The following is a 27,302-nucleotide window of genomic DNA, read 5'->3' as shown; positions in this document are numbered from 1 at the left end:
CATCCCTAGCAAAGAACTACAGCCTACCATCGTTTTTATGTATTTATGTACACTGTGTGTACACATATGCATGTAACAACAATAAGAGAAAAAAGAGGCTGTCAACTTGACAGTGGGGAGTGTGGCAGGGGTTTGGTGGAGGGTACGGGGGGGGGGGACTGGAGGGAGGAAAGGGAGGAGGGAAAGTGATGTCATTTTAAAAACAAAAAGTTTATTTTCTTTCCATTTTATAAGTGTTTTCATCATGAGCATGCAGTGGCCATGGAAGCCAGAAAACAGTGTTGGGTTCCCTGGAACTGGATTACAGATGTTTGAGAGCTGCCGTGTGGGTCCTGGGAACCAAACGGGTCCTCAGGAAGAGTCAGTGCTCTTAACTGCTGAGCCATCTCTCCAGCCCCTGAAGGCAATGTAACTTCAGCTAAAGACATGCTTTATGGTGTTTGTTTGTTTGTTTTGCGGGGGTGGGGGTGGGTTCTGGTTTGTTTGTGGGTCTATTGCTGGCTGCTTCTGGTGGACCTAGTCATTCTCATGTCAACACCACGCTGTCTCAATTGGTTCTAACAAAGTTGATACAATGCTGGGGAAGGAGCCAGTGGCACCTTTGAGACGCCAGGCTCTCTCTCGGCACTGATCCCACCCAGTCTTGAAGTCAGAGGCTGTGGTGAGTCTTTCTGCTTTCCCGTTCTTTAGTACTGTATTGTCTGTTAGGACTCCTCTGGTTTCCATAAAGACTTTTGAATCCATTTGTCGCTATCCCCTAATGACTTACTGGGTTTTATTAGGATTCCGTTGAATCTATAAATGAAGTTGGAAAGAACTGACATACTGACAGCAACGAGTCTTTGAATCTGAGAACATTGGGGAGTGATTTGCTTAGGTATTGGGTTTATTTCATTGGTAGTGATATTTTCTCCACATAGATCCAAGTATTTCTGCCCTTCCTTCCTTTCTCCCTTTCTTTCCTTTCTTCCTTTCTCTTTAGCTCCTTCTTTCTTTGTTGTTGTTGCTGTCTTTTGATTTAATAAAGTTTTATTTTTCCAAATGTACAGCTGATTGAACCTGTTTATGTATCTTCACCAGCAGCTGGGGCATCTCCACCCTTTGTGTTTCTGGTGTAAATTACTTGGGCTCTGTGCTTTGAAACCAGCTTGATAAGTCCTTTAGCTCCTGAAGGGCTGCTCTGGCCAAGGAACCTCGAATCTTCAGTCTCTCAGAGACCACAGCCAGACTAATAAGCTTATAATTGGGTACTTCCTTGCAGAGTTTGTCGAATGAGCTTTGTCAAACAGAACTAGATTATTGAGCTTGTCCCGAACCTTGCCTTTGGAGCACTTCTTCTTTTTGGCCTTGCCACCAGACTTTTTTTTACTGGGTCTTTGTCTTTCTTGGCCGACTTTCCAGCATCTTTCTTCTTCTTGTCATCCTCAGACGGCATGATGAATCTCGGAGAGTGGCAACAACCACTGCAGCCTCCCTAAGATATCGGGAAAAAAGGCTCTTTCTTTGTTTTTGTAGTGTTATGGGGAGTGGTATTTATTTCAAATTTCAAGTAAATTTTTTTTTATTGCCAAAATACCAGAAAGCGATTTACCTTTTGCACATCAATCTTTATCCTAAAGCTCCCCTGTAAGCATGGACTGGTCCCAGCAGTTCTCTTCCCTGTGTGCTGCTTACGTCATAGATTTGGTAACAATAAAACACTGCTTCTTCCCTTAGTCAAAAGCATTTTTCCAATGTCATCTAAAATTCCTCTTTAAAATTTATTTGTGCATTTTATTCTACATGTATGAGTGATTTGGCTGCATGTGTGTATATGTACCATATGTGTGTCTGGTGCCTGGGGAAACACCTGATCCCCTGGAACTGGAGTTACACATCTATGTGAGGTGCGAGCAATCAAACCTGAGTCTTCTGCAAAAGTAACAAGTGCTCTTAACCGATGAGCATCTCTCCAGCCCCTCACTAGAGAGATGCTGAGGAAGCCTAGAGGCAATAAAGTATCTCATTGTATCACAATTTCTGTCTTTTTTACTCAGGGTATTACCATGTGACTCTTGATGGTCTGGAACTTTCAGTGTTGGTCAGGTTTGTCTCAAACTCACAGAGGTCTGTTTGCCTCCGCCCTTGAGAGCAAGGATTAAAAGCGTGTGCCACCACGGCCAGTATGGTTCATGATTTTATTTCACCTACAGAGCTAAGGCATCCTCAATCTCTTTGAACATGGTCCTTACTTAAAATGTGAGGTGGGGACTGAAAAGATGGCTTAGTGGGGTGACAGCCCGAGTGCATCCCCTGAGCCCCAGTGCTAGGAGAGAACTACTGATCCCTGCAAGTTGTCCTTCAGTTACCACATGCACAATGTGGCACAGGCTTCTTCCCCACCCCCACAAAATAAGCACATGTAATTTTAAAATGCAGTTGATGTAGTGTGCATGCCTGTATTTTCATGACTTGGGAGGTAGAGACAGAAGGGTCTCCCCAGTTTAAGGCTAGCCTGGTCTCAAACAAACAATACGAAGTATAACAAAATAAAACATGAAATGCTGCAGAAAAGCATTTTAAATGGCAGGCAGTTTCAACTTCCCCAGAAATAACCAGTGAGCATTCTGTTTCTTGAGAAGTCGATTTCTTCAAATATCTTATGAAAGCTGTGGTTCTCTCCCAGGAACTCAATACATGCACTGTTATTTTGCATAGTTTTGGAATCTACGGATGTCTCTAGTCCATCCCAGAAATGCCCACAGGAGGCTGGGAGTTTACATGTCAGCTTCAATAGGCATATTTCCCTGAACTTCCAGGTTGTGTTGAGTTTGCACAGCAGGCTCTTCTGACATCAGCCTTAGCTTGGCTTGTTTCTTGCCAGCTTTTCTTAACTTACATTATCCCAACTATCTTTTGCCTCTGGGCTTTTTCTTTTCTTATTTCTGTACATTTTACTTTCACTCTTACCCTGTGGCTGGCTGGCTGGCTGACTGAGTGGGTGGCCCCGACCTCCTCCTTTCCTTGTTTTATTACTTCTTCCAGATTTCTCCTACTTATTCTCTCTTCCTGCCGGCCCTACCTACCCTTGCCTATGCCTTGCTATTGGCTGTTCAGCTCTTTATTAGACCATCAGGTGTTTAACACAGGCAAAGAATCACAGCCTCAGAGTTAAACAAATGCAGCATAAAACAAAAGCAACACGTCTTTACATCGTTAAACAAGTGTTCTACAGCATAAACAAAAGCAGCACACTTTAAAATGATATCCTACAACATTCCTTTCAACTATCTTGGAGCAGTCATGTCCTCACTTTACACATCTGGTGCCAAAAAAACATAGATTTTTCTTTTTGAAAACCTGGATTTCTTATATGAGAGAAAACATGTCACGTTCATCGTTCTGAGTTTGGCTTATTAAAATAACATGATGATCTCATCTCCACTTCCATCTCCTTGCAGATGACATTTCATTCCCTGCTGAATAAAATTCTACAGGGCATGCAGACCAGATTTCCCTTCTCCATTCACCTGTAACGGGTATCTATAATGACTCCACTTCTTGGTCCTTGTGAACAACGCTGTAACAGACAGGGATTCGTAAGTATCCTTGTGGTATGCTGTTTGCTTGTTTGTTTTGTTTTGTTTTCTGTCAGCACAAAGGCTGAGCTTTAATCTGCTGCTGTTTTAGCCAGCAAATGCGGCTCCAAAATTACTGGCCTGCTTCTCTGGTAGCAGCCCACCCACCCACTGGAACTCTGTTCGTGCAGGCACTGGCTATGTCACTGCTGTCAATTATAGCTTTTAATTAAAACTCTACTTATTAGGAAGACTTGAAGACTCAGGAGCCAAAAAGGCTGGGATGGGAACCTGTTAGATCAGAGAAGTTGAGTAGCAACTAGCTGACCTCCTCTCTTTGTCCGAGTTTCCAAAAAAGCATGACCTTCTGATGGCAGATGTCTTATTGGTTAATGAATAAAGCACTGTTGACAAATAGGAAGGCAAAATAGGCTGGACTAGAAGACAAGGAGGATTCTGGGAGATGTAGGAGAGGATTCAAGATGTAGGACATGAGAGAAGAGGTCCAGACCCTCTCTCTGGTAAGATAAGACCACATGGAAACATTTAGATCGATAGAGCTAGCCAATAAGAAACACTAGTAACAGGCCAACAGCTTTATATCTAATACAGCATCTCTGTGTGTTATTTGGGGCTGACGAGGATGTGGGACCAGGCCAGGGAAAACTGCTAGCTCAGTAGGTGGAGCATGAGACTCTTAATCCCAGGGTTGTGCCTTTGAGCCCCACATTGGGCGCCATTTTGTTACGAGCAATTTTCCCACCAGCCCCCCTGCTGGAACCTCTACCACACTCTGGCATGCTTGAGTCTGTGGGGGGAAATGGGGTTAGTACATTTCTTTAGAATTTTCTTACTATTTAAGTTTTAGGGTGGGTGGTTTTTGACTAGGTTAGCAAAGTTTCCTGTGGAAAAAGTTCTCAAGTGTTCCAGGCTGGCCTTAAGCACTTGATTCTACTGATTTCCTCTTCTAAATGCTGGGATTGCTCATGAATTCCACCAGACCTGGCTTAACATTTCACTTTAAAAAGAAAAAATTAAGTTAGCAAATAAAGTAATGGGTTTCATTATGTCATTTTCATACATACAGTAAATTTAAGAGTTTAAAGAATATTGTAAAGGCAATACTTACTGGGCTATTTTTAAGTTTTATTTTTATTTATTTTGTGTGTACACGTGGCCAGAGGACTACTTCTGGAAGTCAGTTCTGTTCTCTACCCCTACTACCTGCAACCTAGGGATTGGACAGGTTGTCAAGAGTCAGGTTGGTGACAAGTGTCCTTGTCCACACAGCTCTTTCCAGTGCTAGGGTTTTTTGACTTTTTAAATAAACAGTCTAAATAGCAAATTATAGTTCTGCATTCTTCCTGATATAATTTAACTTCATTTCCTAATATAGTAGCTACATTTTCTAGATGCAAAAGAAAACAGAAGCAATAGATTTGTGCTGTGGGAATAAGAGAGCTTATGTTAGCTGATGGGGATACCCTTCTGTATGCTGTGAATGTTTTCCTTATTGGTTGATGAATAAAGCTGTTTTGGCCAATGGACAGACAGGATATAGCCAGGCAGTAAGTATAGGCATGGCTACTAGACTAGGAGAATTCTGGGAAGAGGAACACAAGAGTCACCGAGACAGTCACTATGTAGCTACCAGGAAGGTAGGACACTGGGCATTCTCTGGCAAGACTACATGGAGATTACATAGATTAATAGAGATGGGTTAATAATTAAGAGAGAGCTAGCCAATAAGAAGCCAAGCAGTTTATAATTAATATTGGCCTGTATGTTTATTTGGGACTTAAAGGCTGTGGGACTGGGCAGGACAGAAACTTCTGTCCACAGCTGTTAATTTGAGACTTTCTTGTATTTTGGAACCGCACAGAACCATTCGAACATACTTAGCTTAGCATTTCTGATCCTTTAAGAATCGTTTGAGTAATAATTTGATTGTGGCACAAATTTGAATCTTAGATTTGGGGAAGCCAGTGAGGAAAATAAGTGCCTGATTTGTGGCTCACTGGTAACCTAAGGGGTATGATGTTGTGAAAAATGGTGTTAGGGCAAGCCAGACAGCTACCCAAATGCTACATTCATGAATGTATGGGCATACTGTCAATAAATATTATTATATTATACTGAGTGCACACACACACACACACACACAGGTGCATTCAGCAGCTGCAGGGACAGTTCTGATTTTATATATTGTATGTGTGTGCAAATATAGGATGGCCTCACTACAGCTCAGGCTGCTCTGTAACTTGCTAAGTAGCCCAGGCTGACCTTCCTATTTTAGTCATCTACCATCTTGAGTTTACAGGCACAAACAACATCCACACTTGACTTTGTATTTGATCAACAAAATGCCCTCTGTGAGGTGGTGAATGGCTTGTCACCAAGCCTGACAATTGGAATTCAATCCCCAGGACCCAAAGGGGAAAGAACCAACTCTTGAAAGTTGTCCTATAACCTCTAAACTCACTCTCTCACACACACTCACCCATCAATACAACTAATGCAGTACAAAGTTTAAAAATAGCTTTCAAGGGTTAATTCATTTTCATTATTTTAATAAAAATTGCTCCAAAAATTCTTCTCTCACAATTTGTATACTTCCATTGGTATTTTGTTTCTTTTTAAGCTCAACATAACCATTCTAATATTTTAAAACTATTCAGTAGTTAATCCCCATTCACCTAGATTTTTCCATCAAATTGATTTTAGTTCTCTATGTCCAGTCTTCTCAGAGAAAAATTGGCTAGTTTCTCCTCTGCAGTCCCAGAGTGATAAGTCAATCAGTCCAGGATCTGTGGATGTTGTCTATCCAGGGAGGCCGACCTTCCAGACCCCACCCTCCTGAGAACCCAGCAGACTCAGAAGGGCAGTCCCAGAGCAGTAGCCACTGAGCTGAAACAACTCTGCCTCCCTGCTCTTTCCTACTCCTGACTCAGCCTTGAGGATGTGGTTGGTGAAGTTTCCTGCTTCCAGTGGCAGCATGATCACTTCCTATATGGGCCTAGTGGCTATGGATGGGCAACTCTGACTTCAGGAATTGGTATTTGATTCATCCAGTACACTCTGATCACTCAGGGTAACAGCAAGTTTTGCTCAGTGCACAGGAGACAAAATGTATTGAATACTATCCAAACAATCAATGACTTAGGTCACTAGGGAACTACTTTAACAATTTTACATTTTTATTCCACGCATTAAAAAAAATATACTTAGTTGGGTGTAGTGGCTCAAGCCTGAGTTCGAGGCCAGCCTGGTCTACAAAGTTCCAGGACAGCCAGGGCTACAGAGAAACCCTGTCTCAAAACGTATCGAACATATACCAAAAGGAGCAGGAATGATGGCTCAGAAGTTAAAATACCTCAAGAAGATTGCTCTTACAAAGGACTGGGATAGGTTCCTGGAACCCAGATCAAGTGGCTTACAGCTACCTGAAATTCCAGTTCCAGATTTGAAAGCTCCAAGGGCAAGTGCACACATGATATGTATGAAGTCACAAAGGTACACATATATACAAGTAAAAATAAATCTTAAAACTATGTAGTTTCCCCTTAACATTTGCTAATGACGTCATCTCAATCAGTATTCAATCTTAAGGAAACACAAAACAGATCCTCCTTTTCTAGTCCTGTCTCCTGAAGGCAGATAGGTAAGAACACTCGGAGCAGGGTATGATGGTGCACACTTTTAGCTCCAGCACTCAGAAGGCAGAGGCTGGTTAAGCTCCATTCGAGGCCAGCCTGGGCCGCAGTGAATTCCATGCCAGTCAACGTAAACAGTAAGATCCTGTCTCAAAAAATAAAAGCCAAATCCCCACACAACAAATACTTCCTGAACATAGACCAAGGTGCAGCTCAGCAGAGCACATGGCAGCATGCTGGCTTCAATTCCCAACAAGAATGAAAACCAGCTGGGCGGCACTCGGGAGGCAGAGGCAAGCGGATCTCTGTGAGTTCAAGGCCAGCCTGATTTACAAGAGCTCCAGGATAGGCTCCAAAGCAATACAGAGAAACCTTGTCTGGAAAAACCAAAAGAATGAAAACCGAACACAACACTGCAGCTCAGCCAGGGCATCTTTCTAGTATAAAGTCTTCCAGGGAACTCTGAGCTCAGGAATATCCCAGGAACAAGAGGTGTAAATAAAGCCTATCGCACATGACCACCCAGTCAGACACTTTCAAAGTCAACTCCCAAGTCTGCTGTTTGGTCATTATGCCAAGTTAGTGGTTTGAATCTGGGCAACAAAAGGTGCAGTTTTTGTAAACAAAATGATTAAAGCTACAACATGAAGATGGTGAACACTTAACTAATCTGTATGTACTAAGGCTTAATATTTAAAATTAGAAATCAAGAAAGACAGGACACAATTATTTCCAAAAGCACTGTTTTAATTATACAGAGTCCTAACCAGTTTAGTGGCAGGAGGAGTGAGGGAGGTTCCATCTTCAACCCAGGGGCCTCTATGATGTTGGTTTGTTGTTACCAAACACACAGGCAAGTGGCATCATGGATCTGGTAAACTAATGACAATGTTCAGTCTCTCTCTGCTAGAGCAACAAGATGGGCGTCAATCTCTGCTTCTGAGAGAATTCTGGAAGGCAAAGGGTAAAAAAAAAAAAAAAAAAAAATCACAACTGCTTACTTCAAAAAGGTTTTTATTATGGAAAATTTCAAACATACAAAAGGCAGTACAAAAACCCCCATGTACGGATCCTCTAACTTCAGCAACTACCAATTTATAACCAATCTTTTAAAAGGTATGTGCCCAAGACTCTTCCCACAGATTATACTGCAGGAACTCTCCAGACCAGACAACACATCAATTTCATCTAGATTATGAAAGTATTCTTTGTATCAGGATCCAGAATTTAATTACAGCTAAGGTTAAAAACATTTCAAATTAACTAATATGAAGCTAAATTATACGAACTACATTCAATTTATTTTGGGTGTCAATGTCTTAAAAACATAACTCAAATTCACATTAACAGTGAATAAAGTGCTCTCTGCACAAGCAGAGAGCTCTGATCCCAGTAGGTGCAAGCGTGGAGACCTACCTGGAACCCCGGAGCTCAGAAGGAAGCTGGCTAGCTAGACTAGTTGAATCAGCAAGCATATGGGAGATCCTCCTCAATGTATAAGGTGGAAGAATACCTTTGACCTCTGCATATACACACAGATGCGCGCACACACATAATATATATGCCCTCCCAAATGCTGCTTGAACTCAGTAACTATCCATGAAATAAAATATGGTAGTTTGAATGTGATTGACCTCCATAATCTCATAGGGAATGACACTATTAAAATTAAGAGGTGTGCCTTTGTTGGAGTGGGTATGTCCTTGTTGGAAGAAGTAAGTCACTATGGGAGTGGATACTATCCAGTGTCTCAGTTGCCCGCAAGATGTAGGATCCTCCAGTAGTATCTCTCCAGTACCATGTTTTCATGCCACCATGGCCCCCACCATGATGATAATGGACTGAACCTCTGAACTATAGGCCAACCCCAATTAAATGGTTTCCTTATAAAACTTGTGGTCATGGTGTCTCTTCACAGCAATAAAAGCCCTAAGACATAAAGTTATAATGGTATTTAAAAATCTACTCACCAAGCCAGGTGGTGGTGGTATATACCTTGAGCCCCAGCACTTGGGACTCTGTGAGTTTGAGGCCAGCCTGGTCTATAGAATGAGTTCCAAAACAGCAAAGACTTTTCACAGAGAAACCTTGTCTCAAAAAAAAAAAAAAAAAAAAAAAAAAAAAAAAAACCCAAAACTCTAAAATACTAGTTACCAGAAGGTACTTACTTCATGTGAATATGTATTTTCTAAATGTTTGTCTTAAAGGAATCAGTTGCTTAGCAACACTGTTGACGTGACCTGTCACCACTGGGATTCTGTTTGCTGCTTTGTTTTGAGAAAAGGTCTCATAACTTAGGTAGGCTGGCCTGGAACTTACTATGTAGTCAACAATGACCTTAAACTTCTGATGCTCCTATCTCTGCCTCCCAATATCTGGAATTATAGTTTGTATGACCATACCCTACTTCACTACTAAACTTCTAAAAAAAGTAAATTTGTCACAATGATCTTTTTTTTTTTTAACAACTCATTCATTTACAAAGTTGTAAGTAGAATCTTATGCTATTTCTCTGTTTTCTTTGTTATTACTCAAATACACTTATTACCAGAGAATTTAAAAATCAGACAAGGGCTTTTCTTTCTTCCCAGTATTGGCATTGAATCTGCTTTCTGCTGCTGGTAAACACTCTCACACTCGCTATATACTTTTAAAATACACTTTTATTTTGAGATAGGTTTCACTATGTTCTCAAGGATGACCTTGAACCAATAATTAATTCTGCCTCAGCTGCCTAATATTTGGGGTTGCAGGTGTGTATAACACCCAGCTACACTGGTCTGCTTACACAGATATTTGGTTTCTTGCTCAATTTTTTTTAAAACAGATGCAAATAACATTCAGATGTAGTAAAAAGGTCTTATAATGGAAAAGAAAGTAAAGTGCTTATTGAAATTTCAGTGCTTAGGAAAAGGAAGCCAGATGGGTGTGGTGGTCAATCGTCCCAGTTCTGGGGACTGAGGACAGCCTGGACTCAAACAGAAGCAAAACAATAACAACAAGGGGACCATTTTCTTATAGAAAAAAACTATTAGGCTAGATGCAACTTTATTTTCTCAGTTTTATAGGTTTTTCTGTTCATATCACTTATTCGCAGGCAACCAAGAAAGCGAATCAAATCAGAAAGAGGTGGGGTTACACATTACAAGTTGTATGGAAGAGCAACCTGCAGTCCAGGAACATGGGAGGCTAAGGGAGGATGATCCAAAAAAGTTCAAGTCCACTTTGGCCTACATACAAGACAATGTCACAAAACAAAACAAAAACCACACACACCACTAAAAAATTCTTCATTCAATGTCCCCAACAACAATGACCATAGACATAGTCTAAGAGGAGACACACTCATTTGTTTGAGATAATTTTTTTAAATTATTACATGAGCCAGGCTGGCCCTTCAATTCATGACTCCTCCTGCCTCAGCCTCCCAAGTACCAGAATCATAAGTATCAATCACCATTTTAAAGAAATTTTGAAATAGAACCCTAGTTACTAGAGGGGAAAAAAGAACCATATTTCATCATACCACCATATACAAATATATTATACCACAAAGGAACTTGAATGTCTCTAGCTTTTTAGTTTAGAGAATTTAGCACAGGGTTAAAAACGTAACTCACCTGAATTTAGGATTTTCAACTGTAACTACTCCAACTTCAATTTCTGAAGGTTTAAAATCAATCGACAGAACAGTAGACAGGCATGTAATCGCAGTCTGAAAAGAATGCTAACATTAAAAAACAATACTTTCCAGCTATCAAGATCCCCCACCCCAAGCTGATTAAGTAACACCACAAGACACTCTCTTCTGTGTTTCAGTGACTGTCCTACAGGTGTGTTACTAACAAATTGCTGACATAAACCTGCTTCTATTAAACAGCCCCAAATTAAAGGAGCTTATCAAACAAAACGCATTTTTAGTCCAGTGTGGTGGTGCACACCATGAGTGAATCTCAGCACTTGGGAGGCAGAGGTAGGCGGGTCTCCGTTGAGTTTGAAGCCAGCCTGGTCTACAGTGTTCCAAGACAGCCAAAGCTACACAGAGAAACACATCTCAAAAAACAGACAAACAAATAAAAATCCATTTGCTGGATGCCCACTATAAGCAAGACTTTGTTTAGCACCTGGTGTAAAAGAGACCAAAGTAATCATTCAGACTGATTACTAAACCTTTAAAATGTTTTTGGTTTGATATGGTAATTTAAGAATGTTTTAAGCAGTTTTATATCTGATGTGATTATGTAACTATAAATTATACTTTAAGAAACATTCAAATAATTAAAGACATGCATATGCTTTGAGAAAGAATTGCTGGGAAGCCCTGACTAGCCTGGAACTCACTATGTATACCGGCTGGCCTCAAATTTATCATGATCCTCTCACCTCTGCCTCCCCCAAAGTGGGACTACAGGTGTATACCACCACAACCAGCTTTTAAAAGTTAAAATAATAATAGTAATAAAAAAGTGTATTGGGTGTAGAGGTCAGAGGGTAACCTTGAGACAGGGCCTCTCCCTGGCCTGAACTAACCACAAAGGCTAGGCTGACAGCTTGTCTCTACCTCAACAGTCCACAGTCACAAGCAAAAGCAGGTTTTATTTGTTTGCACTGTTAAGTTCTGGGGACTGAGATGAGATCCTTGAGTTTACAAGACAAGCATTTTACTGAGCTATGTTGCAGCCTTCTGTGCACATATCCTTTTACTGGGAAACAATTTGCTCTCCAAGAACTTGGTTTGTAGCTGCCTTTGTATAGGACCATAAAAACAATTATTACAGGACCATCAAGATAGCTCAGTGAGTAAAGATGACTGCTGCTAAGTGTAACAAATTGAGTTCAATCTCTGGAACCCTTGTGGTAGAAAGGAACTGACCCCTGCAAATTCCATGAGTGTTGTGGCACATACAGACATACATGCATGTACACACACACAAATATGTCAACAAAACTAAAACAACACTACCAAATCTTATATTTTTCAGTTTTGTTATCCGGAAAATTTAAGCCCAACTTGAGTCTATTAATCATAGCAACTATGCCAGTCCTTGAGTCTTGTCTTGATTCTTATTTTCCCATTATATTATATGTTTGTTGGATATTGTTTCAAAGCCATTATGAACTAAGATAGGAAATAAATAAAAGCAGCCTTCTCCCCCCCCCCCCCCCCCCGACTGCCAGTTGAATTATATAAATTATACCATTAAGCTAACAAATCTGGATCTTGTGACATCATTAAGAAATAGGCTTTTTTGTTTTGTTTTTTAAGACAGGGTTTCTCTGTAACTGTCTTTGTAGATCAGGCTAGCCTTGAACTCCTGCTTCCTGCCTTTGTCTCCCAAGTGCTGGGATAAAGGCATGTGCCACCACTGCCCAACTAAGAAATAGTGTTTCTAGACTAGCAATAATACAATAATGCTCCCTCTTCCAGAGCAGCAAAAATAAAAATAAATAAAAATTCAACTCCTTTTGGCTAACTTACTTCCACTGTTTGTTCAAATGTCCAATCAAATTTCTTCTTCACTTTTTTTTCAAGGAAGCTGGTTGATTCTGTTTGTTTAACTCCTGCTGCGGTGGCTTTAAAGCCACAGTAGTAACCCGCAGGATCACACTTGTACACTTGAGGGCCTTGTTCTTCGTCTATACCAATTAAAATCATACCTGAAAAGAAAGGCTCCAATTAAATATGTCATACCATCCTGCATAAACATTTCCTTTCTTGGTGTCATACTTAGTTACTGCTACTCATTATTTGGTCATTAACTTTAGGTTATGTGTTTCCTCCAACTGTTAAAATGTAGCTTTATGACCACTGATGCATTAGGTATCAGGTAAGTTGCTATTTTGAAAAAGGATGTATCAGTTTGTTGCTTTTTTAAACAGGCTCAGTATCTTATTGAACATCTTAAGTCAAAAGACCAAAGCCCACGGCATTACCAGTCTCCTCAGATCCCTCTTTCCTTGCTGTAACAACCAGAATTCATTTTTAGAATAATTCATGAATACAGAAAACAGAAGAAATAGATTAGCTAGGTAATAACACAAATATAACATTGACAAAGTGACAGGAGAGAACAGATACTGAGGCAAAACTCAAAGGCTTATTAACCTGATAAGCAGACAGAGTGGGATATGACTATAAAAGAGAAGCTGAGGATGCATGTGAACAGCAGTGACTCACAGTGTCAGAAGTTATCTGTATAGGAAGGGGTTGGGTAAGAAACCAGGAGAGTAACTGGCACAGAAGGGGAAGTAGCAAGTGAAGCCACTCAAGGGTGATATTAACCAGACTGCAAAGAAGGAAGGGAAGGCCCAACAATATAGTCTGAGATGTAACAACATTTAAGGAATCAACAATGAACAAAAGAAACTGAGCCGAAACTGGGTGCCACCATACCTGTGTTGCTAGCACTTCGGAGGCTGAGGCAGGGGAATCACAAATTTGAGATAAACCTGAGCTACTCAGACTCCAAGAGTAGGGGGAGGGACGAATGAAATCAGGAACTGGGGAGACAGCACAGCAGTTAAAGAACACTGGCTGCTCTTCCAGAGGATCAGGGTTTGATTCCCAGCAACCACGTGGCAGCCTACAGCTATCTTAACTCTAGTTCCAGGGATCTGACACCCTTTCCTAGCTTCCACAGGCCATCACATGGTGTGTAGAAATACATGCTGGCAAAACAACATTTATTAAGAAATAAGAAGTTAAAGGAGAAATAATGTTTAAGATGTCAACAGAATCACTGGTTAAAAAGAAACATTACATTTAATTCTCAGGGTTAGGTCTACAGCTCTGCGGTAGAGGACTTGAGAGGACTTGTCTAACAAACACAATCCTGGCTTTGAGTCCCAGAACCACACATACATAAAAAAGGCAGGCTCGGGGACTGGAACATTTCATTTTCATTAATGAATGATGTCAGAAACAAATACAATGTCAGGTGGTAGGGATGTGGTACACACTTTTAATTCCAGCACCCTAGAGGCAGAGGCACGTGGATTTGAATTTGAGGCTACCCTGGGCCACACAAAGAAACCTGCCTCAGAAAACCAAAAAAGTAGATAATTAACAAATAAACAAAATAAAAAAGAGAAACAAATAGCATGTATTGAGATTGTCAGGTGAGTTTATTAAATCTAAAGATCAATAAATCTTACTCTTCCTCAATGAAATTTCATTTAAAAAAAAATAGAAATACAAGCTACCTGTGGTGGTGCATACCTTTAATCCCAGCACTCAGAGGCAGAGGCAGGTGGATACCTGGGAGTTCAAGGCCAGCCTGGTCTACAGAGTGAGTTCTAGGATAGCCAGGGCTGTCTCAAAAATCAAACAAAAAACAACCAAAAAAAATTTTTTTTTAAATTAGAAATAAACTATAAGCCTATATGTTATCCCAAGACCAAAAGTGGCATTGACACCATTAAAATGCCTAATAAAATTTCACAGAATTTATTTATTTTTATTTTATGTGCATTGGTGTTTTGCCTACATGGGTGTCTATGGAGGGTGTTAGATCCTGGAGTTATAGACAGTTGTGAGCTGCCATGTGGGTGCTGGGAACTGAACTCTGGAAGAACAGTCAATGCTCTTAACCACTGAGCCATCTCTCCAGCTTTCACAGAATAATCTGGAATTACAGTAGAACCCCACTGCAGCAGCCTAATAAAATGGGGACTTGGATACTCTACATTACATATTCTAAACAGACATTTTTGACAAAAAAAAAAAAAAAAAAAAAAAGATTGAAAGCTTTTAATTTCAAACTACATGTCTGAAACCCAAGCGTGGTCTCAGTTTCTTTCTATAGGTTTTAAACACAATTGTAACTCAATTCTTTAGAAGACTTTTGAGCATACTTACAGCAACCAAGTGGTCTCATTTCAGCATTCTGTGTGTAGACTTGAGAAATATCAGCAATTCTTTTACATAGCATGTCCACAGGAATCTCATAGCCGTATTTGTATTTCCAATTAGCTGCTTCATAGCGTGCCCTCTGTACCTGGGATCTGCTGTCAGCTTAAAGATTTAGAGCACAAAATGAATATGAAAGCCTATTTCTCGTGTGTGTGAGTGTGTACATACGTATGTACGTACATATGTATGTTTATTTCAAATACAAGTCATAGAAGGACAAAGGGTCTACGGTGGCTTTTTCTTGTGATAATGAACACCGAATGACTTCGTATGGAGTACATGTAAGACATGTAAGTACATGTAAAACATGGAGCTTAATTTATACAATATATTGCTCTTTTACACCAAGCCTTTCACCAGCAGTCAACACAATTTCTACAAGAATTTATTAATAAACTGAGCTGGCAAAATGGCTCAGCAGATAAAGGGACTTGCCACCAAGCCTGATGACTTAGTTTGATTCCTAGGACTCATCCAGTGTAGGAGAGAACCAACTTCCACAAGCTGCCCTCTGTCCTCTACACATGCTCCATGGCATATGTGTAATAATAAAGAAGTCTAATAACTCTCAAAGGATATGCTTCTTAAGGTTTCATGAGAAATACCATTTTTAAAAGATTCATTTTAATTTTATGTGTATGAGTGTTTGCCTGTGTGTATGTGTACTGTGTGTGCCTAGTGCCCTCAGAGGCCAAAAGAGATCATGGATGGGGGTAATGTGGGTGTTGGGAATCAAATCTGGGTCCTCTACAGCAGCAAGGGATATTAATCCTTGAGCCAACTCTCCAGCCTACTAAAATACATACGCAAGGGAAGAGAATAGTATTTCTCCACCTTTATGTTTTAGATTTGAATTTTCCTCTGAATTCAGAAAATTAAAAGCCAAAGTAGGCTTTACACAACTGCTCAGTCATTTCTAACTAATGTCATGACTAGCTTTGAGAAAAATTATTTAGGACTCTTTAAATTACTAAACACATCTGAAATACAGTATCTAGTTTCCTACCAGCAGTGTAATTCCATTACACTTACTACTTCAAACAGTTCACAAACCACTCCTGTAATCCAAGCACTAGGTAGGCTGAGAGAGGATAATCATTGAATGTGAAGCTAGCCTAGGCTATACTGCAAGTCGATGTCTCAAAAACCAACCAATCAGCCATGCACGCTAGCACCGGATTTTAATCCCAGCATTCAGGAGGCAGGAGCAGCTTGGACTACACAAGTGGTTCTTAACCTGTAGGCATCCACCCTCCTGGGAGGGCTGTTGAACTACCTTTTCACAGGAGCCTCTTAAGTCATCAGTAAAGATATTTACATTACAATTCATAACAGTATCATAATTACAGTTATGAAATAGCAGTGAAAATAATTTGATGGTTGGGGGCGTATTAAAGTGTCACAGCATTCAGAAGGTTGGTGAGTTCCAGAGTCTATCTCAAACAAACAAACAACCCCCCCCCCATCAAAAAGCCAATCAGTCAACTCAATAACTATAATCAGTCAATTAAACTAGCTGAATAACCAACTAATACATTCATGATAGTCTTAAAATACCAACACTAGGGTTTGGGGAATCGGCTCAGCAGGTAAAGCTCTGTGCAATCATGAGGACCCAAGTTTGGATCCCTGGTACCCATGTAAAAGCGAGGCCTGCACCTATAACCCTGGGCAGGGAGGCATGTCATGGAAAGAGGAAGATAATCCTGGGGGCTTGCTAGCCACACAATCAGTTGAAACAGAGATCAAGATTTGGGAAGAGACCTAATCTCCAAAATAAGGTGGGAAGTGGTAGGGGAAGACACCTCTGGCCTCCACATGCACAAGTGAGCACATTTGTATAAACACAAATTAATAGTAACCTTGGAAGACAGTGAATCTACTAATAACACTAAGGGGTCTTTAAAACACAAAAGACAGGGCTGACAAGATGGTTCAGAAGGTAAGGGTTTTTTGCTAAGTCTGATAACCTGAGTTCCATTCTCAGAACCCACATGGTAGAGAAAGAAGGCCAACTTTCACAGGTTGCCCTCTGACCTCACACAGGCCATGCATGACACAGTGCACCCCTTCACAAACACATTCAATAAACAAATGCAAAACCAAACAAATACAAAGATAATTATGATGAAATAACATCAGGCAGTTGCCAGTTACCTGTCATCCCAGTCATCACACAGCCAATGTTTTCAGTTATTTTGAACAAGTGAGTCACGGTGCTGGAATCCAGTAATTTGTCCTAATGAATAAAATAAATCACAACCACTTCATTTTAAGGCCACAGGCCTCTGTGCAGTTATAAAAAAAAACAAATTTTTTATATTTGGTTTGGAATTTAACAATAAACTATAAAGTAGAAGTTATGAGACATATAGTGTTCATTTTACAGTTAAAACCAATCTTTAAAAATGTGGTAGAGGAAGATGTTTTTTGCTAGATGTTTTCTGTGGGTTAAAGGTCCCAGAAAAGAAAGGACTTAGAAATCTCACTGTATTTATTATAATTACACCAAAGTTTAAATGTGGTACTTCTACCTACTCAGCCAAACCATGAACAGTGCTAGTGTGAATAGGTAATAATGTAATTCTGTTCTAAATCACAAAAACCTTCTTACATTTTAGTTTGTCTGCTAAATTACAATTTAGCAGTTAACTGCCTGGGCTAATTACTTACAGGTACTTTCTTCTGTGTGACAATTACCGCACAGTCTTTTCCTCTGACAGCTACAGACGTGAGTCCACCCTGGTTAATAGCCTTAAAGGCATATTCTGGAAAAACAAAACAAGTTTGATATTCATTCATTCATGTTTTTTGAGACAGTTTCTCTGTGTAACATCAGCTCTGGCTAAGGTGGGATAAATATTTCACAGATTCTTAGTTAACAAATCATCATTAAAATAATAAGGGTAAGCTATATGAACATGGACTGCCAACCATGGAAAATAAAGTCAAAATAATAAAAATGCCGGGAGGGAGGGAGGGAGAGGGAACTGGGATCGACATGTAAAATAATAAATTAAATTTTAAAAAAATGCTTTGACTCCAAAATTTAAGTTCAAGGAAGGACAAGTTACTGGGGAAAAGGATTTCTATTTTTGTTTCCACAGAATGAAAAGATGTGGATTCCTTCCAGACTAATGTGGTTTGATCAAGCCAGACCACCTGAAACATAGTACCAGGTGATCCTACATTCAAAACAGCTGGACAAAGCAGCCTTGCAGACTACAGCCAGGATTTCTGAATCTTCTTCGAATCCCCCATGACAGTGCCCCTTACCAGCAGGAAGTAGTTTGGAAAGCATGATGCCCAAATTCCCAAATATTGTCTATAAATGTTTGTTTTCATTTGAATGGACTTGGTTATATAAAATAAATAAAAAAAAAATAAAAATGCCAATAAATCAGTCAAACCAGCTCCATTTCTTCTAGTTTTATTTTATTAAATTTTCATTAGGTTTAAGCACCAAATTTGATACAATATTACTCTATTTTTTTTTTTATCACATCTCATCACTTTAAAAGTTATTTTATGGGCATTATTCAACCGCGCCTGGTTTTCCTAGCTCAAAGTTAGCTGCTCTAAAGATTTAATACTTCTCTTAATTTTGGGTCAATAACTAACCACATGTAGTTTTAATTGCTATTATATTTCATATTGATATTTTGTCTATAGTTGAAGTTTGATCCTAGCATGATTGGGGCCAGCCAGGTCTATATAATGAGGTCCTGCCTCAAAAATGGAAAGAAAATGTAATTTTTAAACAACCAACATAGAGTTCTTTGTGTTATTACAAACTTCAGATTGTACACTTCCAGCCACTGTCAATGCATTCTATTTTTAAAAACAGGCATCAAGATGGAAACCAAATATAAACTATGTTGGTATCCCATAGTTTACTTGATAATGATGGTTTCTGAGGAGATAAGATTAGAAATAAGACTATCATTTTCAATGGTTGGTGGTGGCACATTTCTTTAATCCCAGCACTTGGGAGAGAGGCAGGTGGATCTCTGTGAGTTTGAGGCCAGCCTGGTCTATAGAGCAAGTGCCAGAACAGGCTCCAAAGCTACACAGAGAAACCCTGTCTCAAACAAAACAAAACAAAAACAAAAAAGACTATCATTTTCTGTGTTAGTACAGAAGATACAGAAGGTTTTTTTTTTTTTTTTTTGATGGCCCTGGCCATCCTAGAATTTGCTCTATAGATAAGTTGGCCTTGAACTCACAGAGATCCACCTGCTTCTGCCTCCCAAGTGCTGTGATTAAGACCTGTGTCACCATCACCAGGCTCAAAAGATAATTTTAAAAAAATTGTTCTTAATTTTAATTATGACTTAAATTTTGCTACACAGTAGACAATCTCAAAATCCTGTCTTAAGTGTTACTCTGGACACTGGCTCCGGGACCAGAACCTCCATGAGTGACCAGGATAAGAAATATAAGATATTCCATGTTCCTTCATGGCTTCTGCTTCAGCTCCTGCCTCCAGGTTCCATGCCTGAGACCCTGTCCTGAGTTTCCTCAGTGACAAGACTGTGACTGAAGTGTAAGCCAAATGGACTTGTTCTGTCACAGCAGCAGAAACCTAAGAGGGTACCTACTGCCTTGAGTTCAGTATCCAGAACTGATGTGATAAGGCAGAAGGAAAGAACCAACCCCACAAAGCTGTCCTCTCAACACCTCTCAGTGTACTGTGGCACATGCAAACACACACACACACAAAGTAATAAAATATTTTTAAAAGGAAAGTATAGAAACAAAAAACACAGTATCTGAAATACAAAAAATTGCCAAAAGCAGGCTGTGGTAGCCTACGCCTACAATTCTGGTATTGAGGTTGAGGAAGAAGGCCCATTGAGTCCAAGAACATCTTAGTAAATAACAAGACTGTGTTTCATTCAGAAATATCTATTAAGTGGACTTTAGTGTAGATTGGAGGTGCCAGAGATGGCTCAGCAGTAATAATGTTTACTGCTCTTCCAGAGGACCCAAGATCAATTCCCAGCATCCCTATCAGGTTGCTCTCAGCTTCCTTTAACTCCAGCCCCAGAAGATATGATGCCCTCTTCTGTACTCCATGGGCACCAACCTACACATACACATAATTAAAAAAAAAAAAATATTAAAAAAAAAAAAAAAAAAAAAACAGTAAGACCCAAGTGAGTCAAATTATTCGATCATATGTGTGATGCCCAGAGGACAACCTTAGGTATCATTTATTCCTCAGGGCCATCCACCTTGTTTTTTTGAGATCGAGAGGGTCTTTCACTGGTCTAGAGCTTGCAAGGTATGCTAGGCTGGCTAGCCAGCAAGTCTCAGAGATCTGTCTTTCTCTACAGCCCCAGAGCTGGAGTTACAAAGATTACAAACACAACACACCTGCCCTGCTTGGCTTATTCATACAGGTCTTTATTTTATTTTGGAGGCAGAGTCTATGCAGCCCTGGCTAGTCTTGAAATCATGGAGCTTTATCTGACATATAAACAACACCTGACCCTACTACCTTTTTTTTTTTTTTTTTTTTTTTTTTTGAGGCCCAGCCCTTGACACTCATTTTTTTTACACATTAAAATAGTCCTTGGCCGTGTTTGGTGGTGCATGCCTATAATCTCAGCCCTGGAAAGGGTAAGGCGAGAGGACTGCCTCAAGTTCAAAGTCAGGCTCAGATATACAGCAAAAGAGCAAAACAGTGCCTCAAATCAAAATACTGATGACCTGAGTTTGATCCCCAGATTCTGTAAGGTAAGAGGGAAGCAACTCCTGCAAGTTGTTCTGTGATCCCCATACAACCCCACTCCAAACTGAAAAACCAACCAAATCTGGGTTAGGAAGATTGCTCAGCAGGAAGAAGTGTTTGCTGTTTAAGCATGAGAACCTGAATTCAAATATCCAGCACTCACATAGGAAACCAGGCATGGTCACATGCCTGTAACCCTGTAACCCGAGTATGTATGTATGTATGTATGTATGTATGTATGTATGTATGTATGTATGTGCATGTGGGGGATGACAGGATGACCACTGGAGACTGCTGGTAGCCAGCCTATGTCTAGGTTCAGTGAGAGTCCTTGTCTCAAAGGAGTAGAGATGTCTGATGTCTTCTGAATTTGGAGTGTGCATCTAGCATAGGCACTTTACCATGTACACACACACACACACACACACACACACACACACAAAACAAATTGTCAAACACAGTATTTTTGTATTCAATATACAAACAAACTATTAAGATGCAAATTGCTGGGAAGAAAAGATGCTTCGGTGGTTATAAGCAGTTGCTGCCTTTGTAGAGGACCTGGACTTGGTTCCCAGAACCTATAAGACAGCTAATAACTCCAGTCCCAAGGGACTTTGGCCTTCATCTGGCATCTGCAAACATGCAGAAGCATATGGTACACATGCATACATGCAATGCAAACACTAATATACACAAATTATACACACACGCACAAACACATATATGAGACAGGGTTTCTCTGTGTAGTCCTGGCTGTCCTGGAACTTGCTATATTGACCAAGGTGGCCTTGAACTCAGAGATCTACCTGATTTTGCCTTCCAAGTGCTGAGATTAAAGGTGTGGACCACCACTGCCAGACAAACAAATCTTAAAAATGAAAGTCATAAATTCCTTCCTTACTCAACAAATAACAGGTACTATGTCTACTACATCAAAAGTCCAGGACCAAGCAAACAATATCAGGTAATGAATGAATAACTCAGTGTAAGCAGCTCACACCTAATACTGCTTTTAAAACAGTGATCCTTAAGAATGGGGTCACTAACAATCTTGGTACTGGCAGAGTAGAAGAATATGAGATTTTGAAAATATAAGTGTTGAACATATAACTTTGTTGTTGCTGTTTTGTTTTTTGAGACAGGGCTTCTCTGTGTAACTTTTGAGCCCGTCCTGGAACTCAATCTGTAGAGCAGGGTGGCCTGGAACTCAGGAAGATCGGCCTGCCTCTGCCTCCCAAGTGCTGGGGCCCAAGCCTATAACTTTTTGGTGTAAACGTGTGTACACACAGACATTTAACACTCTCCTCTCTTCCTGTTATCCCCACCCCTTCTTTTTCTCAGGTGCAATAACCACTAAGTTACATTCCAAACTTTAAAATATAATTTTAAAGCAAGGTGCTCTGTAATTCTTATCACAAGCCTGTATGAATGCCTTCTGTATACATACATTAAGAGAAAACATTTCAGGGCCAGAGAGATGGCTCAGTGAGTAAAGGCACCCACAATCACGAAAGACAACCTGAGACTGTCCTGAGACCTATGTAGTGGAGAACCAACTCCCACAAGTTGCCCTTTGGTGCTCATACGCATATGTACACGTGTGCACATGATCACACAAACACATACAAAACTTTAAACCTACATGTTTTATAATTCCAAACACACGCTTGCACACAAACACAATTTGCACACTTATTAAGAACAAATTTCCAGTGGCTAGAGGGTTATTAAGAGTGCATTGCTCTTGCACAGGACGTTAAGTTCCTAGTAACCATGTTAGGCAGACAGAGACAGAGACACACACAGTATTTGAAAACTAAAATAAATATTTAGGGGAAAAATATCCCAGGGCCAGGCAGCTTGTTCAGTGGGTAGAAAGAGGAACCTGCTAGTAAGTGGGATACCCTGACTTGATTCCCAGAACCTACATACACGGTAGGAGGGAACTGACTCCTGGGTTGTCCTCTGACATATGCACATACAAAATACATAGAATGTATTTTTAAAATTATTTTAAGGTCTAAAGACAAAAAACTGCAATAGTTACCAAAGTGTTATTTTTAAAAGTACTCTACCTACTGCTACTGTAAAAAATTACAGATCACATTTATAATTATGCTCAGTACTGCAATTTAAATTTATGCCTTGATTACTGCTATACTATTTATTTCGGTGTTGGAGATTAAATGCAGACACTTGGGCACACTATGAAAACACTAACCTCAACCCCTCATGGTATTTTTGAGTTTTAAACTATGGCAAATGAGGAACATTCTATCAACCTTTACTTCCCTAATCATCACTCCATTTTGCTATATTATTCTTCAGCTGTCTAGGTTAACAATTTGCATTTTTATAGTTCTCAGATGTTATGTCTTTGAGAGAGTGTAAAGTTTAGCCTAACACACAACAACATTAACAATATTGAGAATCGACACATATTTCATCAGGAAATTAAGCAAGTTTGGACCCAAAGAAAAGGATCCCTTATCTACAGAGGTTCTAATTTAACTTTTTTTTTTTTTTTTTTTTTTTTTTTAAACAGGTTTTCTCTTTGTAGTTCTGGCTGTCCTAGAGCTCAGTATGTAGACCAGGCTGGCCTTGAACTCATTGAGATCCTCCTGCTTCTATCTCAAAGTGCTGGGATTAAAGGCATGAGCCACCACTCCTGGTCCCCAGATTTTTTTTTTTAATTTATTTAAAGCCAAAGAATCAAATAGGCATCCTGTTTTACCAAATGCTAAATATTTAATGGGCAACATTTAGCTAAGCAATGTACATGTGTTGCCTAATTTCATCCTCACAACAACCACGAGAGGAGAAATTAGCCCAATTTTGCAAACAGAAGTTGAGCAAAGATTATATACTTGCCTGGGCCAATTAGTATAGAGCACAGCCAGTACCTTAACCCAGGTATGGTTCCAAGGCCTAAACTCTGCACTATATTGCTTGCTCATACTATTCTTTCACTTTTCCTTTCTTAACAATGCCTAACTGTGTTAGATAACAATGGGAATGTTATCTATCCAGTGAGGGACTGGTTAAAATCACTGTCTAAATATTAAGTTTGCTTTCAACTACATCTTCTCTTCCAAGCCTACCAATATGACACTATATTCAGCCCTTCTTTTTTATTTTCTTATTTCTACTTATTTATTTTTATGTTCAGCCTTTCTATCCACCAAATTTAAGAAACACTGAAAACTGTTTTATGGCTAGTTTCTACAATGCAATTTACAGAAACAAGACACAAGTCTAAGTGTGGCCTTGTCCGTTTACAAACTTAAAAATCCAAAATCAAAACTTCAAACAATAAACAATAATTAAATACAGAAAAAACTATTTCAAACTCAAAAATAAAACACATACATACACAACCTTGACTAGGACCATCACCTCTTTTATCACAACTTTCAAATGAGGTGAATTAAACAGGTTACCAAATTAATTAAATGATGATGGTCCTTGCTACATCATATACAATATGTATATGTAACAGGCCAACTTCTTTAACCTTACTTCTGAAATTTAGGAATAGAACTCCATTTACAGGCTAATTCTAGGATTTTCAACCAGGATGGTATACTCTCCTTGCCAAGACAATGAGATAAAAGACTTATTCCAAAATAAAATTACCATGATCCAAATGTGTATCGGTTCTGGTGACACCAAATTTTCCTTTTTTAAAAGATTTATTTATTTATTATGTATACAGTGTTCTGCCTGTATGCCAGAAGAAGGCACCATATCTCATTACAGAAGGTTGTGAGCCACCATATGGTTGCTGGGAACTAAACACTGGATGAGCAGCTAGGGCTCTTAACCTCTGAGCCATCTCTCCAGCCCAACACTAAATTTTCTATGACAAGAGTTTAAAAAAGTCTGTCCTATAATCCTAACCTAAACCCTGCCACGATTTCAATGTACCTACTGTTATATGGAGTAACTGATAGCGAGTTCAGGGTTCTGTCCATTAAAACTGTTCTTTGGTAAAGACTAACACACTGAGCTTCAACTAGATTGAGAATTAGCTTTTAAACTATAGGAGCAGTCACAGAGCCTGGGTATAAAATCTGAATGCTAGCTTCAGGAGCGGTTTATTATGATCCCTATATCTCGAAGTTTTGAAACTGCAAATACTTTGCACTCTTTTTATTCGTTTAGTTCCATATCTGTCACTTTCTTTAAGTGGCGGGCTTCCATCAGGGGAGAGTGACATTTATCTCTTTTCTAGAACCAGTGGTGTCTGTCCGGTAGGGCTTTGCATGCTTGGATTGACCACAAAGCAAGGAATCTATCCATACAGCCGGGGGCAGGGTGAGGGGGATACATTTAGTTTGCTGGTTAAGGAACCAATCACTGTCAGCGAAGACTCTGGCTCGAGGTAGAACGGAGCTAGGGCAGCGGTTCTCAACGTGGGAGTCGAGATTCCTTTGGGGGGGGCAGCGAACGACCCTCTCACTGGGGTCGCCGGAGGCCATCGAAAACACAGATATTTACATTACGTTTCGTTACAGTAGCTAAGTTGCCGTTCTGAAGTAGCAAGGCAAATAGTTTTATGGCTGGGGAAGGGGGGTCACCACAGCGTGAGGAACTGTATTAAAGGGTCGGGGCATTGGGAAGGTTGCGAACCGCTGTGCTTCGGGAACTCCGGAAGCAGGAGGCAGGCATTACAGTGCAATGCCTTAACTCTTTGTGTCTGGACGCCGAGGCGCTCCTGAAGACAGCCGGGCTTTGGTTTCAGCCCAAAAGTCCGCTCGCAGACGGGGATGGGAACACGAGGTTGAACCCGACCTCGACCCTGCTCCTTTCCTGGCCCCGGCCCTGCTTCAAGCCCCAGACTATGCTCGGGCCGCGTCTGCTCGCTCCAGGCCGAAGCATGACAGAGCAATTCGGGTGTCCCACCGGCGGCCCTGGCTCACTCACCTACTTGGTAGAGTCGGCCCTCGGGAGAGAAGATAGTAATGTGGCGGTCAAAACCGGCGCTGGAACCACGGGACATGGCGTTCCCACTATTTCAAACACACACTGCACCCCGTAGCACCCACACCAGCCACACAAGACCCTCCCGGAAGTTATTGCTACTGCTTCCGGAGCACCGGTCGAGCTGCTTCCGCTCGGCTGGGCCTCTCGGAGCCGCCTGTAAGTGGGCGGGGCCTCGAGGGCCGAGGCTGCGCTCCCGCGAGCTCGCGGCCGCGGCCGTTAGGGCTTTCTGGAGAGTAAATTGGCCGAAAGGGGAGGCTTTCGAGGGGTCCGCAGTAGGGATTCGCCCACCTGTGACCTCTGGAGACCGCGTGATCAACGCACCTTCGTTAGTATGGGCGCCTGTACTCGCTGTCCTGTCTTACAGACTTTGTTTTTCCTAACCTTCATTTTACTCGCCAACTTCTCTTCCTGCGATTTGGGGAGAAAGGAATGCAGCTGCGGCAACCCTTAAATGTAGGATCTGAAAGAGGGCTGGTTGAAGAAGCCGCTGGGAAAAACAAGTTTTCTTTTTCTAGTCTGGCAAGACCTTCCATGGGATAGCGGCCCAGTTTTTTTTTTTTTTTTTTGTTATTTTGTTTTGTCTTAAAAGTGGAATTGGGGTTGAAATGCAAGTTATGGGAAGTTGAGGTTAAGCAGACTTAAGTGACAATGAGCAACATCCTAAGGGCAGGAGCTTCATAGAAGGCTGGTGTTGGATGGTGTTGGATGGATACCGGAAAGAAATTCCAAGTAGGTGAAAGTAATTCCAAGCTGGCCTGGAAAACTAATGGCTTTTCAAACTGTAAAATTCTGCGCACACAAGGAACTACTCCTGCTTAGTGAATATATAATTTGGAGCACAATCAATATTAAGCTATTTCCCCCTAGATTAAAAAAAGGTTTGTTCACACCAATATTTGTGACAATTTACTGCTGTGATACTGAAATATTCAGCTCTCTGGCATACTCTCTAAAACCGCTTTATTTTAAAGTAAAACATTTAAAGAAAAGATTCTTCATAAGGAAGTTTAATTTCTCAAGTTAATTGTTTTCTTCTTTTAGAAATTATTACAAAAAAAGTAAAAGTGAGATGTGATGGGGCGCACCTTTAAATCTCATCACTTGGAAATAGGGCAGGTGGGCCTCTGGATTCAAAGGCCAGCCTGGTCTACAGAGTGACTTCCAAAAGGGCCAGGACTACACAGAGGAGGGAGAGAGGGAGAGAGAATATCCAAAACTGAAACATGGTTAAGAAAGTAGTCCTTGTAAACAGCTCTCTGGAACACTCGGTACTTTCCAACTCCAATTCCCAAGTGTACTGATAAGAGCTGTTGTCCTTTGTTTCCAGTTCAGGTTCCTACATCAGAATTAACTCCTGGCCTTTTGAGTGCTTTTCCCAGACTCTCAGCCAGGGGTATTATAACTCCTGCAGTTTGCCTTAACAGCCATGGATAAAAGGAGTTCTCTGTAAGACT

General features: G+C 40.4%; 1 protein-coding gene and 1 pseudogene across 1 annotated transcript; both read right to left on the bottom strand.

Moving 5' to 3' along the window:
• Positions 1 to 1,011: 1,011 nt before the first annotated feature.
• LOC127230760 (40S ribosomal protein S25-like) lies at positions 1,012 to 1,435 on the bottom strand (annotated as a pseudogene).
• A 6,522-nt stretch (positions 1,436 to 7,957) lies between these two features.
• Positions 7,958 to 25,962, bottom strand: Psma6 (proteasome 20S subunit alpha 6). The gene is made up of 7 exons (XM_051195862.1): positions 25,789 to 25,962; positions 17,796 to 17,890; positions 17,280 to 17,361; positions 15,069 to 15,224; positions 12,690 to 12,868; positions 10,831 to 10,925; positions 7,958 to 8,160 (listed from the first exon to the last, which is right to left on the bottom strand). The coding sequence occupies exons 1-7, from the start codon at positions 25,862 to 25,864 to the stop codon at positions 8,103 to 8,105; spliced, it is 741 nt and encodes a 246-aa protein (XP_051051819.1). The 5' UTR covers positions 25,865 to 25,962; the 3' UTR covers positions 7,958 to 8,102.
• Between the last annotated feature and the right edge of the window lie 1,340 nt (positions 25,963 to 27,302).

This window comes from Phodopus roborovskii, unplaced genomic scaffold (assembly GCF_943737965.1).
Source record: "Phodopus roborovskii unplaced genomic scaffold, PHOROB, whole genome shotgun sequence".
NCBI lineage: Eukaryota > Metazoa > Chordata > Mammalia > Rodentia > Cricetidae > Phodopus > Phodopus roborovskii.
Note: the sequence above shows the minus strand (reverse complement) of the source record. Positions and strands in the feature narration are given on the sequence as shown.

What these genes read in the sequence shown, in the direction of transcription:
- Psma6 (XM_051195862.1), bottom strand. Translation starts at nt 25,864, where the DNA reads ATGTCCCGTGGTTCCAGCGCCGGTTTTGACCGCCACATTACTATCTTC. An exon ending in TGTGATGACTGGGATGACAG is followed by an intron (nt 15,225 to 17,279) that starts GTAACTGGCAAC and finishes TAAATCTTTAAG; the next exon opens with CTGACAGCAGATCCCAGGTA. An exon ending in AATGAGACCACTTGGTTGCT is followed by an intron (nt 12,869 to 15,068) that starts GTAAGTATGCTC and finishes CTTTCTTTTCAG; the next exon opens with GTATGATTTTAATTGGTATA.